The following is a 12,929-nucleotide window of genomic DNA, read 5'->3' on the forward strand; positions in this document are numbered from 1 at the left end:
CCCATGAGAGATCGATTATTAATGCGCTTTCTGCGTAGAAATGGACAATTTTCCCAAAATCATGGGGAATTAATGATGGGTGTTCTTCACAATCTCCATCCACATTTATTTCATTCCCATGTATTCATTACAGCTAGAAAACAATGGAAATGCCCAAATTTTCTATCTGAGAGGGGAATAGTTCAGATAATTTACGACTGCATAGTTTTTCTTGTAAAATGCAAATTTTTAGTATGTACAAGGGAGGGAATCTGATGCTGTTTTGTGTATGTTTGTATATATCAGGTTACTTATTATACAAACTTAGAATATCAAAATAATAATAATCTCCTCTTCGTGCTCACGATTTAATTTTCTGTTCAACATTATTCTGGCGTTGAATGCATATCAGTTGCATTGCTGCACGTATGTATGTAACTGTAACCACTCTCCTCTTCTACAGTGAGGTCGTGTTATGTGCATCTCTCTGGTAAAAAAAGAACACAGTTCCCATAAATGTAGCTCCTCTGCACATTCCATTTTGCCTTCTTTCTGCAGACACGTTCGGATTGCGATACGACCGTGTAGTCAACATTTGTTGCGTCTGACGAAGATGTATGTATGTATGGTAAATATGTGTGCATGTATGATAGGGCTTGGCTGCTGGTAAAAGAGATTTGTGTGTATGTATAATTGAACAATTAGTATTATGCTAAGCAACACTTGCCTCACCTAAACGACGATAAGGCTGTGTAGCCGTCAATGGAAATGCCTTTTCGATTTATCATCACCTCATCCACATGCGGTTCATTAAGTTTAAGAAGTCTTCCCTTGGCGTCGTCTTCCTTCGAAACGAGAAATCCGTTGGCCACGACATTATTTGCTAATTTATAGCGGCGGAGGTCTTTCTGACATGTGTCACTTTTCTCCTTATCAGATAACATGTCCTATTCCACCAATCATCCGCAATGTTTATGGCAATGTTGATGGCCTGGCTATTTGTCGTCTGCCCAGCTTTGACATCTTCTGATAATGATTACTTATCATTCCTATCCATCAGAGTCCTTTGCGTGTGTTGTGATATATGCCAGACGCTTTTAGTTGGCAACACTATGTTTTTTGCTGGTGTACATTTTTGGACCTCATGTACGTACATACATTCGTTGTAACTGAGCTCTGTCTTTCTTTGCGTTCATCAAGTGTATGCACAACATGTCTCAGGCATTCATCTAAAAATGCGCCTCCCGACCATATTAGTAGTGTCAAACAGTCCTCGACAATTGATTGTCACCTTATTTAATTTGTCCAAGCGAGAGATAGGGTGAGCAAATGCGCAGCCAGGTATCGGTTTGAGAGACCGTTTTGAAATCTTGAATGCACAATCGTGAACTGTTGCAGAGAATGATGAAGGAGGAAATTTCCTCGTGAAATTCCAACGCACAATTGACCCGGGGAGAGTCCCATTCACGATGAGGAATTCTGCTGAGCTGGGAGATCTAGGAAGAGGCGAGCTTGTAAAAGATCTCATTAAATGTTCGTTTTATGTCTGGTGCCAATCACTGCAGTATTCTTGCGCCCATTCATCTCTGCGACATGACAGAATGGCGGTGATTACGGGTCTGCCCACGGAAAAGCAACCATAATGTCTGCTCATTGTTTTCAAGGGGTAATTATGAAATGTTTATACTGCATGTGTGCTGTGCATTAAAGCCATATTATCGCAAATGCTGTTTTCTCATTTCTAAATATTCGTGAGAAAACCCTTCAACGATTGAAATGATTTTCTTAGAGTGAGAATTTTAATACATTTTTCGTGCCTGCCAAGAATATAGTCCTTGAGATACGTACATATGCAGCGTAAGTGTTGCTTTGTCCTGGGGTTACAGAATTGCAGGTCGTCAGGTGCATTCCTCTAGATTACGAGCATAATAAATAAACATTATCATTGCAAATCATCAACTTTTACTGTGTTTGCCTCTTAATTCAACATTCATGCCGCAAAAACTAACAATAAAACCCTTCTGCACCAGTCACTAACCTTACGAAAGAGAGCCGGCGTCTCTGCACCTCGTCCGTGTAGAACAATAATAATTTACTTTGGTCTGTCCTAAGTAAGCCAAAAAAAACTCAAAAACGTACATAAAATGCGCTAATAAAATTAAAAGTGACAGGAGGATGAAGTTGATGAGGACAAAGCCAGATGCAGTTTTTATTAATCAACTTTCTGCTACTTTTTCACTTGGGTACGTATATAATCAGCTCCCATCTTTATTCCGCCTCATCACCATCTCCTCGTCACAAGTCAGTCTCGTTAAAATAACGTCTTTGTTCTCACCCACTTGAAAAATTTTATTGTTTATTAGCGAAGAGAAAAAAGAAGTTTGAATCTCAGCTCATTAAGATTTTGCAATAAACAAAACCACACAGCTCAATTAAGTAATAGCTACCTATTCAATTTTCTCGAGTGTTGATTCTGAAATATGATTACTACAAATTCAATAACGTAGATATTTAGGAAGGGTCATTGTTCAGATGCCTCCAACAGTAGCATGCACTGTTGCTTCATTTTATGACTTATTAGTTTGTCAATCCCAAGCAAAACCTGCCATCTTTGACACTCACCTTTTACGTCAAATTCAATTTCAAAGTAATCATTCAGCCGTCGAGTAATTACCTTTAATAAATCCATACGAGTGCGTTTATGCTGCTAATCCAGCAAAAGGCGTTTCTCTGTCAATCGCTTCATAATAAACCCGAGAAAGCTCGCACCTTACGGCTCATGTCAAAATATGTTTATTATTTATATGACAGGAGATGATTAGTGGAATCTCAACTGATCCGACAAGTTAATTCCGTGCAGAGCTATGCATAAGGTGTGGATCAAGTTTACCCCTTGTTCTGCAAGTCTCTCGCACGCCTGTGGTTTTATTGGACTGCAAATCTGCAAATGAACCCTGCCCTTCCGTACTGATGCTGCTGCTGCACGTAGCACCAAACACGAGGGGCAACAAACAAGGAGCGATGTGCAAGTCAAATAAATCCATCTGGATTTCCGACTAAAATCTCAGGATCCTCACCCGCAATAAAATAAAGTTGAAAGGACGAGAGGAGGATCTCATTACGAGACGAACTCTGACATCTCCTCTACGTCACCACCGCATTATTCTCATCATCTTCATCTCTCCTGATTCCCGACTGAATATTGCATCTGCAGAAACATCTTTCTCCGCTCAAGATAAAAATGAATCTCTCCTGATTAAGTCGAACGAGACAGAGTTTGCACTCTATTCAACTTATTTTTTCCTTCCAAATCCTTTTCCTTTCGCTCTCTGGTTGAGTGGGGAAAATTGGCTGTGCTCTAATACCGGATTATTTTCATCAAAATGCACCGCTGCCTAATGGATCCAACACAGTTTCGGATTAACATGGTGAATAATAAGTTTTGGAATCAGGTCCCTTAATAAAAAGCTTATTAACTTCAAAAATGGGACTCTATGTATCTAGATAGGAAATATTGCAAAAATTGTCATGTTAAATATGTTGAGTGAAATTCGTCAGAGATTCTATGATTTTCTTGGAAGTAAAAAAAGATAAAATACAGCATCATGACGATTTTCACCCACGTTGTCGAAATTCATTTATAATCTGGATTGAAGGGGAAAGTTATTCGCTGAAACGCAGATACAGCTTATATAAACTGATGTTAAAGCCTCATATACAAGTCAAACATTGTTTGACTCGTTGATCGTACGCTTAGAGGTAGACACAAAAGTTAGCAATTGTTTTTAAACTTTGTACTCTTTCAAATTGTATCACCTTAATTATTTTCGTTACACAACTTTATGTGCCGATTTACGTAATAATGAACTTGCTTGTGTCAATATTAAAAAAGGGGCGACATTAATGGCGACAGAAGTAGCAACACTGGAGCTTTCTTGGCGTGACAACTAGAAACTTAGTCTTCGTACTGTTGACAGCTGCACATGCTTTTTTGTACGCGTGGGAATGTTGTTATCATGTAAAATACTTTATTGTATCACATTTTAAGGCATAAAATAATATGCAAATGCATACAACTGTTATGCAACATCTAACATGTTGCGAGGATAAATTTTTCATCGATCCGACACTTGCATAAGAACTGTACTCGCCTTGTCTCTGCGTAGATTTTGTATGCCATCAACAGCAATTTAAGTAAGCTCTCCGGTTTGTAAATTACATTATGCAGAGAGCAAAAAATGAATGTTGGAGAGAGAGAGAGGGAACGACTTAATTGATATTAAGCCATGTTTATGGAGCAGCTTTGGGCTGCTGGAGGGAATTCCGGGTTGTAAACTTGTTGTAAATGTCTCAACTCTGGTGAGGCGATGGTGGAAGAAAGTTGAGCTAGTATTTCAAATTGTTGGCTTGTTGTGGGTGAGAGTTTCCTCCAGATTTGGTTTGCAACAAGGAAGACGGAGCAAAATCTCTCAAATCCGGAGGACAACCAATCTGTTCATTGTGCTGTCATAACACGACGACTGCTCCTCCAACTGTGATCCCCAGAAAGCAGACTGTACCAAAGACTATGCGTATTGCAAATGCCCATGTTTTCCTCTGTGTCCGACATTTGACACGAGTTAAGCCCCGAAACAAGGGAGCACGCTGTTGGATGGAGAAGAACAAGACAACTGCAACATGGCACGTCATCCTCGTGTCATAAATGTCATGTCAAATTGCTTGCTATTAAACTGAGCAGATATTACGCAGCGCATATCGCACGATTTATTTCATTGCATTGAATTTCAATTTTTCAATTTGTTCTTTGAACGGAGAGATATTTCATAGCTCCTCCGGAAACACACCAAAGGCCACCACCACCACCCACTACTTTTTTTAATTAGCCAGCAGCAGGTCTTTATAGCGAGTAAAATGTTAAAGTCCGAGTGCGAACGTGAAAGAGGGAGGAGAATCCTGACCGGAATTCTTTATTGGAACGGAGTAAGAATTCTGGCAACTTCGTCCTCTTCAAAAACCGACCAACGAACCGGAGCTCATAATAATCTGAAGGTGGTAATAAAGTAGCTTCATTCTTTGTGCAGATAAAATCCTGCCCGACTCCAAGTCTAGGATGGACTTGACGAAACGGAAGTCTTTATTTACTTCAAACAACTGTATCGCTTTCCCATACACCTCGCTCACACGTGACTCACTTGCTTGCACTGCATTGTTGATGTCCGAAAATTCAATACCCTGTGCATCACCTCATTTCGAACACGTCGTGCGAAATCTGTGCTAGACATCTATTTGCTGTATGTTGTTATTGGAAGAATGAATCAACGACTTTGTGTCAACCAACTTCAAACGGAAATAGTACGAGGAAATAATATGCGACAGGCGAAGCGCCGATATGAAAGCATCGGATTATTTTTGGGATACATACATGTGCGTGGGAGAATAAATAAGGGGTTTCACTTTTCAGTTTCAAAATCAATGCATGCAAATTCTCCCAAATAAAATATGATGGTTCTTGGAAGTTTGTGAATGTTGAATGGAGCACGAATAGTAGTCAACTCCTCAGGAGGGGAGCTTGCGAGGTTGATAATAACAGATCTTGATGCCCTTTGGATATGTGGTAGGGTCCCATGAGTGAACTAAAACCCTGAAGTGGTTTGACTCCATGGCCACATTTGCGCCCGCCACACCCACTCAAAAATGTCCAAAAAACGCTTTCACTCCAGTTTTCACTCATTCAAATCCACGCCAAAAGTCCAATTTTACTCGGATTTTGAAATTTCTTTCACCATTACACTCCCAGATAGTTGCTTTCTGCAATCCAATATCAAACTCAATTTTTTCGAAATTTTTAGTATTTTTAAAAATTGCAATTCGGAATGAAGATTGTTGTAGTAATCAACAACGCAAATTATGCCTGCGAAATAGTCATCAGCAAAATTGAGTTTGATATTGGATTGAAGAAAGCAACTATCTGGGAGTGTAATGGTGAAAGAAATTTCAAAATCCGAGTAAAATTGGATTTTTGGCGTGGATTTGAGTGAGTGAAAACCGGAGTGAAAGCGGTTTTTGAGCATTTTTGAGTGGGTGTGGCGGGCGCAAATGTGGCCATGGAGTCAAACCACTTCAGGGTTTTAGTTCACTCATGGGACCCTACCACATATCCAAAGGGCATCAAGATCTGTTATTATCAACCTCGCAAGCTCCCCTCCTCAGTTTTGTTTGCATTTTCTACTGCATCTGCCTCTGTCATGAGGCGTATTAAATCTGGGTGATGAACATGAGCCAAAAATTCAATTTCTTCTGCACGGCTGTCAGCCTTATTCTTTAAATTATTAAAATTAAAGCCTTTGATTCTTCACAAACAGCTCGGATCCAATCTCGCGAAGAAAAGCATACACACAACTCAGCCTCATCTTTATTCAACGTGAAATTCAGAACGACAGGAAAAGTAAATGTGGAATAAATCTCGTGTGCGGAGGAATTTGACGGGAATCTCATTTGACCAAGATAATGGACTGGTTAAATGGGGAATTGCTATCATTCTTCAGTGCCCGACAAGTGTACAGGCAGCAATTTCTCAGGAAAATATTCTGACGGTTTTATTGCTGTTCCGGCTTCTTCATTCCAAAATATTTACACATTCGTCACCTTTTCGCTCATTCCGTGAAATCTGGTTCATTGCGAGAGTTACGACGGATGAAATGAACAACCACGTATCATTTTCATAGTTTTCTAGAAGCTAGTTGGATAGATAAGCATGAATTTGGAACGAGAAAATTTAACGGCGTCTTCTGAATTATCGATCACCTATAAAACACGTCCCACAACCAATAACTAACCATGAACAGCATTCAGGAGAGACTATTCCGTTCGCAATTTATTCCGGAAATTTATTAGCAATTATTTGTGCATATATTGCTGTGCACCTAAGAACACGGATGTGGTGATGTAGAAAACAACACTTTTGGAGTCCTTTTACATAATCCATATCTCCATTAAGGGTTTCTTCTCCAATCAACTCTTGACGTTGTGCAAACAGAATTCCCCAATTACTTTGGCTGCCATGTAATAATTTAAGAAAATGAAACAAAACCAATTTTGCAGAGTAAGCAGTTACCAGCGGACTGGCGACGAGATCAGGAAGGCGACTTCAAACACAAGAGTGGGTTCACATAATAAGCAAAGTTGTATAATCCACACGATGGGTAGCAAATCAAAGGAGACGAGTGGATTTCATCGAAATTAACTCGATTCTTAGAACATGTACCCCACCCAGCAGGAGAGGCAGTTCAAACTTTTATCAAACCTGAGAACTGGTTCCTATGCACAAATTGGACGGAAATTTACTGAGCAATTTCGCTTCTCCTTTAGCCTTACATCACCAAAAAAGCCATCATGGATTTAGTCTACGGGCAAGAAAATACAAATTTGTATACATATATTCACCTTAATCAGGGTGGAGCATGACAATGACATGTGTGCACATGCATGCACATAATAACAGATTTCTGATTAATAATTTAGACCTTCCAATACTAAATATCTACTCGGAACAGCTACTGATCGCAGAATCTCTGTCTTTTCATTCGTCACCATTTCAGTATTTTTGGTCTTCATAATACAGATAAAATAATTTTGATTCCACTCTGTTTTCGCCAGCAGCAACATATAACGTTCATCATCATGTGCACCACTTGTTATTTGTAGGTCAGGGCTTTAGCTGGTTCTGTATAAGCTAATCCGAAAGGAGCAAAAAAACAATTTTTTTACGTTTCGTCCCCAATGAAAAACTTGCAAGGGTTTACAAGGCAAATATAAGATTTAGTGACCCTCTCGCCATAAAGTACAATATTAATGCTGAGAAGGCCGCACTGGAGCGTTCTTTATAGTTTTATACTCTCAAAAATGTGAAAAGTCACTGGAAGAATTTGTTTGTCTCCTTATTCGATCAGCTGGAGAAAGTGGGAAGTTGCACAGCTTGAACTTGGTCACATTAAATTAGATTGCGGCACAAAGAGCAGCAGAAGCACGAGAGAGATTCATTCAGCAATGCAAAACAATGTGATTTTGATCCCTGCACTGCCGTTTCCTAAGCCTGAAGAAATTTTTGGTCCAGTCGTGAAAGTCTCGAGGAGTGAGACACACAAGTTTACAAGTGATGTGGGCGAATGTGTCAGCAGTAAATTTGTGATGATGCGTAACTTGGCTCAGGCAGTGTGAGCGAGTTTGTGTTATTTCGGACAACTTTTATTTTTTCCTTCACTTTTCTAATGGGTGCTGAATGAAGGAAGGAAAAGTCTAGACAAACGCGTCCCAAAGAAAACAAGATTGCGTGCTGGATGGTGGAATCGTGGGGGAGAAGAGATGAAATTGCTATCATTCATTCCTGAGTAGCCTATCATCTCTGCTTATGAATTGATAAGGTGTGGAAGTTAAGCTGTTCACACCGCGTGGAAAAAAATACTACAACTTCTCACTCAGTGCACCATCCTAAATTAAACGCTCGAAAAAAATGAATGTTTTCTATCTTCTCATGAAAGAGGAGCCTAGTTAATGTTCCAATTCAGCTGAACCTTCAGTCTTCGAAAGCCACAACAAGAACTAAAGTAGTCCTTTGGAAGATGTCATGGCTCATGATGATGATCAGAGTGGTGGCGAACATACATACATAATCAGACGGGGGCAATAAATACTGGGAAATATTTAAGAAATAAAGAGTCGTGTGTCACCTCGAAGTAGTAGAAAGGGTTGATATCTGTCCCATTTGTTCCCCCGACGCCCGTGGTGTTAGCACAGCTCTCGTTCGTGTGGACCCCACCATGCACTAAGCCCATCAAGTTCTCCTCCTCCTCCTCGTTCCCCAGCCCCCCAAATGACGACACGTTCATGATGTTGTTGGCACCGTCAGGAAGTCCTCTGCCGACAAGTTCTTACGAATAGTAAAGGATACACCAGAGTCGAGCAGCTTTTCAGATTTGCACGAATCCGAGGCTCATTGCTATCATCCAGTCGACGTATTTATGTTAACCCTCCTCCCCAATTTTGGTCTGGGTGATCCAATTGATTGGTTTTGATGATTGTGATCGACGGTGGCCTCTCCTTTCACTCGGTGGTCTTGATTTGAGGTGAATTTCTAATCGAAGACGAATCGACCACTTTTATCGGTTCAACCAACTCTGTGTTCACTTTGTGGGCTGCCTGCCTGGGTTTAGAATTTCTGCCCGAGATTCGTACGAACAGACGGAGTAAGAGGATTCTTCTGTGGTTGAATGAGGATCAGTTTTGGATGTTCCTCGCTTATCCCGTGTGCTGATGGGCAGGCAGAGTTGAAAGAAATCTCAACAGAAAAACCCAATCTTTTTGGCTATGTCTCAACTTTTCCTTTCCTCTGCTGCTGCTGCTGCTGGTCAGTTTATTCTTTGATGAATGGCTTCGATTTACAACTGCCCCCGGATTCTGCTTGGTGGGCGATGCAATGTGAGGATCCTTTACATGACAGAGTTCACTTTCATTAAGTCTTAAATCTGCCAGAACGCGTGGAGAAGGGTTGGACGTTGCCAGCAAGTAAAGTTTTCAGTCAGACCAAGATAAATACACTTGGATATAATTCCTTGTCTTTCAAGACTATTAGCCAACTCACTGAACTGTTGAAAGTATACAACTTTGAGAAAATCCGTTGAGATGGTTGATTATATTTTTCCTCTAAATTCCTAATCACACTGACATTATGCGTCAATTCCTTTTCAGGCTTGTGAAGATGTACATACAACTAACAATAGTTAATAAGCTTACTCCAATTATGCAGGGAAAATTGTTGATGTCACCTTTCCACACATCGTTTAACCTTATTATACGTATGGTAGTAGTATCAGTAGTTCGTCGTGGCTGACGGAGAGAGACGAATGACTGAGGGACTTCTGCAGTCCAAAATCTCGTTCTCGTCCTTCCTGAGAAGAAATATGTATAAGTCGCCCGTGAAATTCTCAACATTCGCACTTGTAGACAAACACAAATCAGTATGAAGGGATGCTCAGAATATGTAAATGTCAAGTTCAAGCTCATGAATTGAAACAATATTGGTTCGTTAATTGCAAATGTGAGAATTGTTTGTTGATTGAGAAGGAATTAATTCTTCTCCTTCTGCTTCTCCGTATATATTCTACTTTATTGTATTTGCACACCTGCTCTGACATGCATAATAGTCATCTCCTCCCAAGTCAGCGTGTTATTTCACACGACTAATCTTCATTAATGGGCACTTACTTGCCTGGCTGAACAGCTCCTTTGTACACACATGCATATTGACACTTTTGGTCTAATTAAGTCTCTGGGGCTGTTAATATTTACGCAGAGCTCTTAATTTTGCCATATCTATCAAGAAAAACACTTTGGATATGTAATCTCGACACTCTCCACTATTTGTTGCCATTAGCGTCCAACCCAGAGTGCTTAATTGCTCTACTGCCTTGACTCTCCTCCCAACCCATAAAACTCGTTGATTTAAGGAAAGTTAAGAATCCTCAGGCTCAACAATTATGTGCAAGTTTTCCTTGGCTTTGAGGAAGGGAAAATGCTTGCTCAGCTGCTTTACCTGCATGTCTAGAGTGGAATGGAGAAAGATGTGCTCACGGATATGAGATAAATTGTCTTGATTTTGATCTTGTCAGAATAACGCCTTGTTTTCGTAGCCTGCCATGTGGGGAAAATTAAGTGGACGGATCAAGTGTTTACTCTCCTACTTCACTCCAACTCAATATGCTCAAGAAATATAAAAAAAGCACCCACCACTTACTCAATAATGATGTTGACAACGTATCTGCAAAGACACGATGCTTCTTAATAATTTGGACTTTCCAGAGAAAATAGAGTCACCCACAGGACGACAACAGGTAGTCTGAGGGAGTAATAAGTATTAGCCCAGTTCACTAATTTGCTTTCCCTTCAAACTTCACTGATTTGCTTTCTCTTTAAAGTTCACCAATTACACGGTTGCTAGTAAACAAAACTGCTACTGCTTATCTGGTCCTGTCCTCAAATGGAGTTCGACGCAACGATAATGAATGCTTTACTCTGCAGATTTTATTGTTGACAAATTTTGGTACTTAGTTTCTGAGAAGGAGCGTGGGTGGTGCAATAATATGAAATTGAGACGTAATATCGACTCACTTAAAGTTTCCTTTCATTATTGGAACTCTTCAACGGCCGATTAGCCAGAGTAGTTTGAGTTTGTTTTCGATTTTGGCGATAAAAGCATTCCTCGGAGTAGTAGTCAAGTGGGCTAGAGGGCAATTTTTACTGTCGTCACAGAATGTCGCGTTTAAAAATAGATGAATTTCAGGTTCGGAAGTGGTTAACGGTAAATAGCACTGCTTCAGACGATACTTTCAGGTACTTTTCCAGATGCAAGAAGCTCCACCAGCGGCTTTGGATGCGATGAGGTTTCGAGTCTCATTGTGAGACGGGAATTTGAGACGACGAGAGGACCGCACACTGTTCAGCAAGAGATGAGACTGGCAAGTGAAGCTTGGTCGCTCTGGGCTCCGAGTTTTCCTCTTTGCCCCAGTCTTGCTTTTTGCAAGGGCTGCTGCTCCTCTGTAACAACGAAGCTACGAAGCTACATTAGGTAGGTTGCGAGTTAGCCGGAGTTCACGTAAACGCTAACGTAAACGTAAAATTTGGCTTTAACGTTTACGTTTACGGTGTGCACGAATTTTGCGTGTGCGAATTAACGTGAACGTAAACTTGTGCGCTGAATTTGAATTTCATTTCAATGGTTTGTTTACACTCTTCATGCAATATTTTGCTTATTGTAATTATTTAATTTATCTTATTATAACTAGCTTGAAATGCCAGTGTTTTCAAAACAAATAGTAAATTTACTCTCTGAGTTGACCGACTTCGAAATAGAGGACATTCTTCCTTCAAATAATTAAAATTAATCAATTAAAAGAATTAAAATTTTTAAATTAAACTAAATGATGAACGAGTTCTTTTTCCTTAACTTTCGCTTTTGCAAAATAAGTTTGAAACCTAAGTTATGCGCCCTTAAACTTCGGGGCGCGATTGCTTGTCGGCGGAGACCCTTTGTGCATTACTCTAAGGATTGCATATCCCAACAGGTAAGGGGACCATATTTTATCAATCTAGAGCAAGTCAATTCACTAAATCAGTTAATTATTTCATTCACAGATACGTCGACTTGATGTAACTTTTTCCTCCTACTCATTGCAGTCACGGATTTTTCATCACGGCAGCCAAACTTCGGATAACTTTTGTGAAGCAATGCCAGATCTTGACCATTATTTATATTTTCCATGAAATTGTGTGTATAAGAAAATCTAGATGCCATGTACTAAGGCTTTATTTCTGTATTGTATAAACAATAAATTTACTTGTTTCTAATTAATTCAAATAATGCTTTTGTTATTTCAGCTCTTCATTTTGTGTAATATCATTCACTTTCCATACTTCTTTCCTCCATCGAAGCTTGACGTTGTTTTAATAAATAATACTATAATAAATTACATAATTACTAATTAATTTGCAAACTGCTACAAAAGCAACAGAAGATTTATTTAGTTTGTTTAACTTAAAGCCTCGTCATTTTTTAATCCTTTCATGAGAAATTATCAGTTTACTTTTTGTTTTAATGCTTCACAATTAGTTACATCACTTCAATTAATTATAAACATATTTTATGCATTTATCAATAATTAACGCAAAAAATACATGCCTGTTGTTCATTTTTCTTAAATTTGCATGGTGAAAAAACTTTACGTAAATCGTGGGTGGTTACGTTAAACGAACGCTAAATGGGCTGATTTAACGTCCAAAATAACGTGAACGTAAAGAAAATTCACGTAAACCTTAAATGGGCGCCGCCGAACAGTGGCGGTAAGCAAAATTTTACGTTTACGTTAGCGTTTACGTGAACTTCCGCTAACTCGCAACCT

The 12,929-nt window shown here is 39.5% G+C and overlaps 1 protein-coding gene across 2 annotated transcripts in view; it reads right to left on the reverse strand.

Moving 5' to 3' along the window:
• Window positions 1-11,485, reverse strand: part of LOC110845178 (cardioacceleratory peptide receptor) — a 46,419-nt gene extending 34,934 nt beyond the window's left edge. The window contains exons 1-2 of one of the 2 annotated variants that reach the window (XM_035846553.1): window positions 10,769-11,485; window positions 8,706-9,923 (exon numbers count right to left, since the gene is read on the reverse strand). In XM_035846553.1, the coding sequence (XP_035702446.1) occupies window positions 8,706-8,864 (159 nt within the window). In that variant the 5' untranslated portion in view covers window positions 8,865-9,923; window positions 10,769-11,485. The remainder of the gene's footprint in view (window positions 1-8,705; window positions 9,924-10,768) is intronic. The other variant, XM_035846552.1, reaches the window with a different exon arrangement.
• Window positions 11,486-12,929: the final 1,444 nt, after the last annotated feature.

Source organism: Folsomia candida, unplaced genomic scaffold (genome assembly GCF_002217175.1).
Source record: "Folsomia candida strain VU population unplaced genomic scaffold, ASM221717v1 Fcan01_Sc001, whole genome shotgun sequence".
NCBI lineage: Eukaryota > Metazoa > Arthropoda > Collembola > Entomobryomorpha > Isotomidae > Folsomia > Folsomia candida.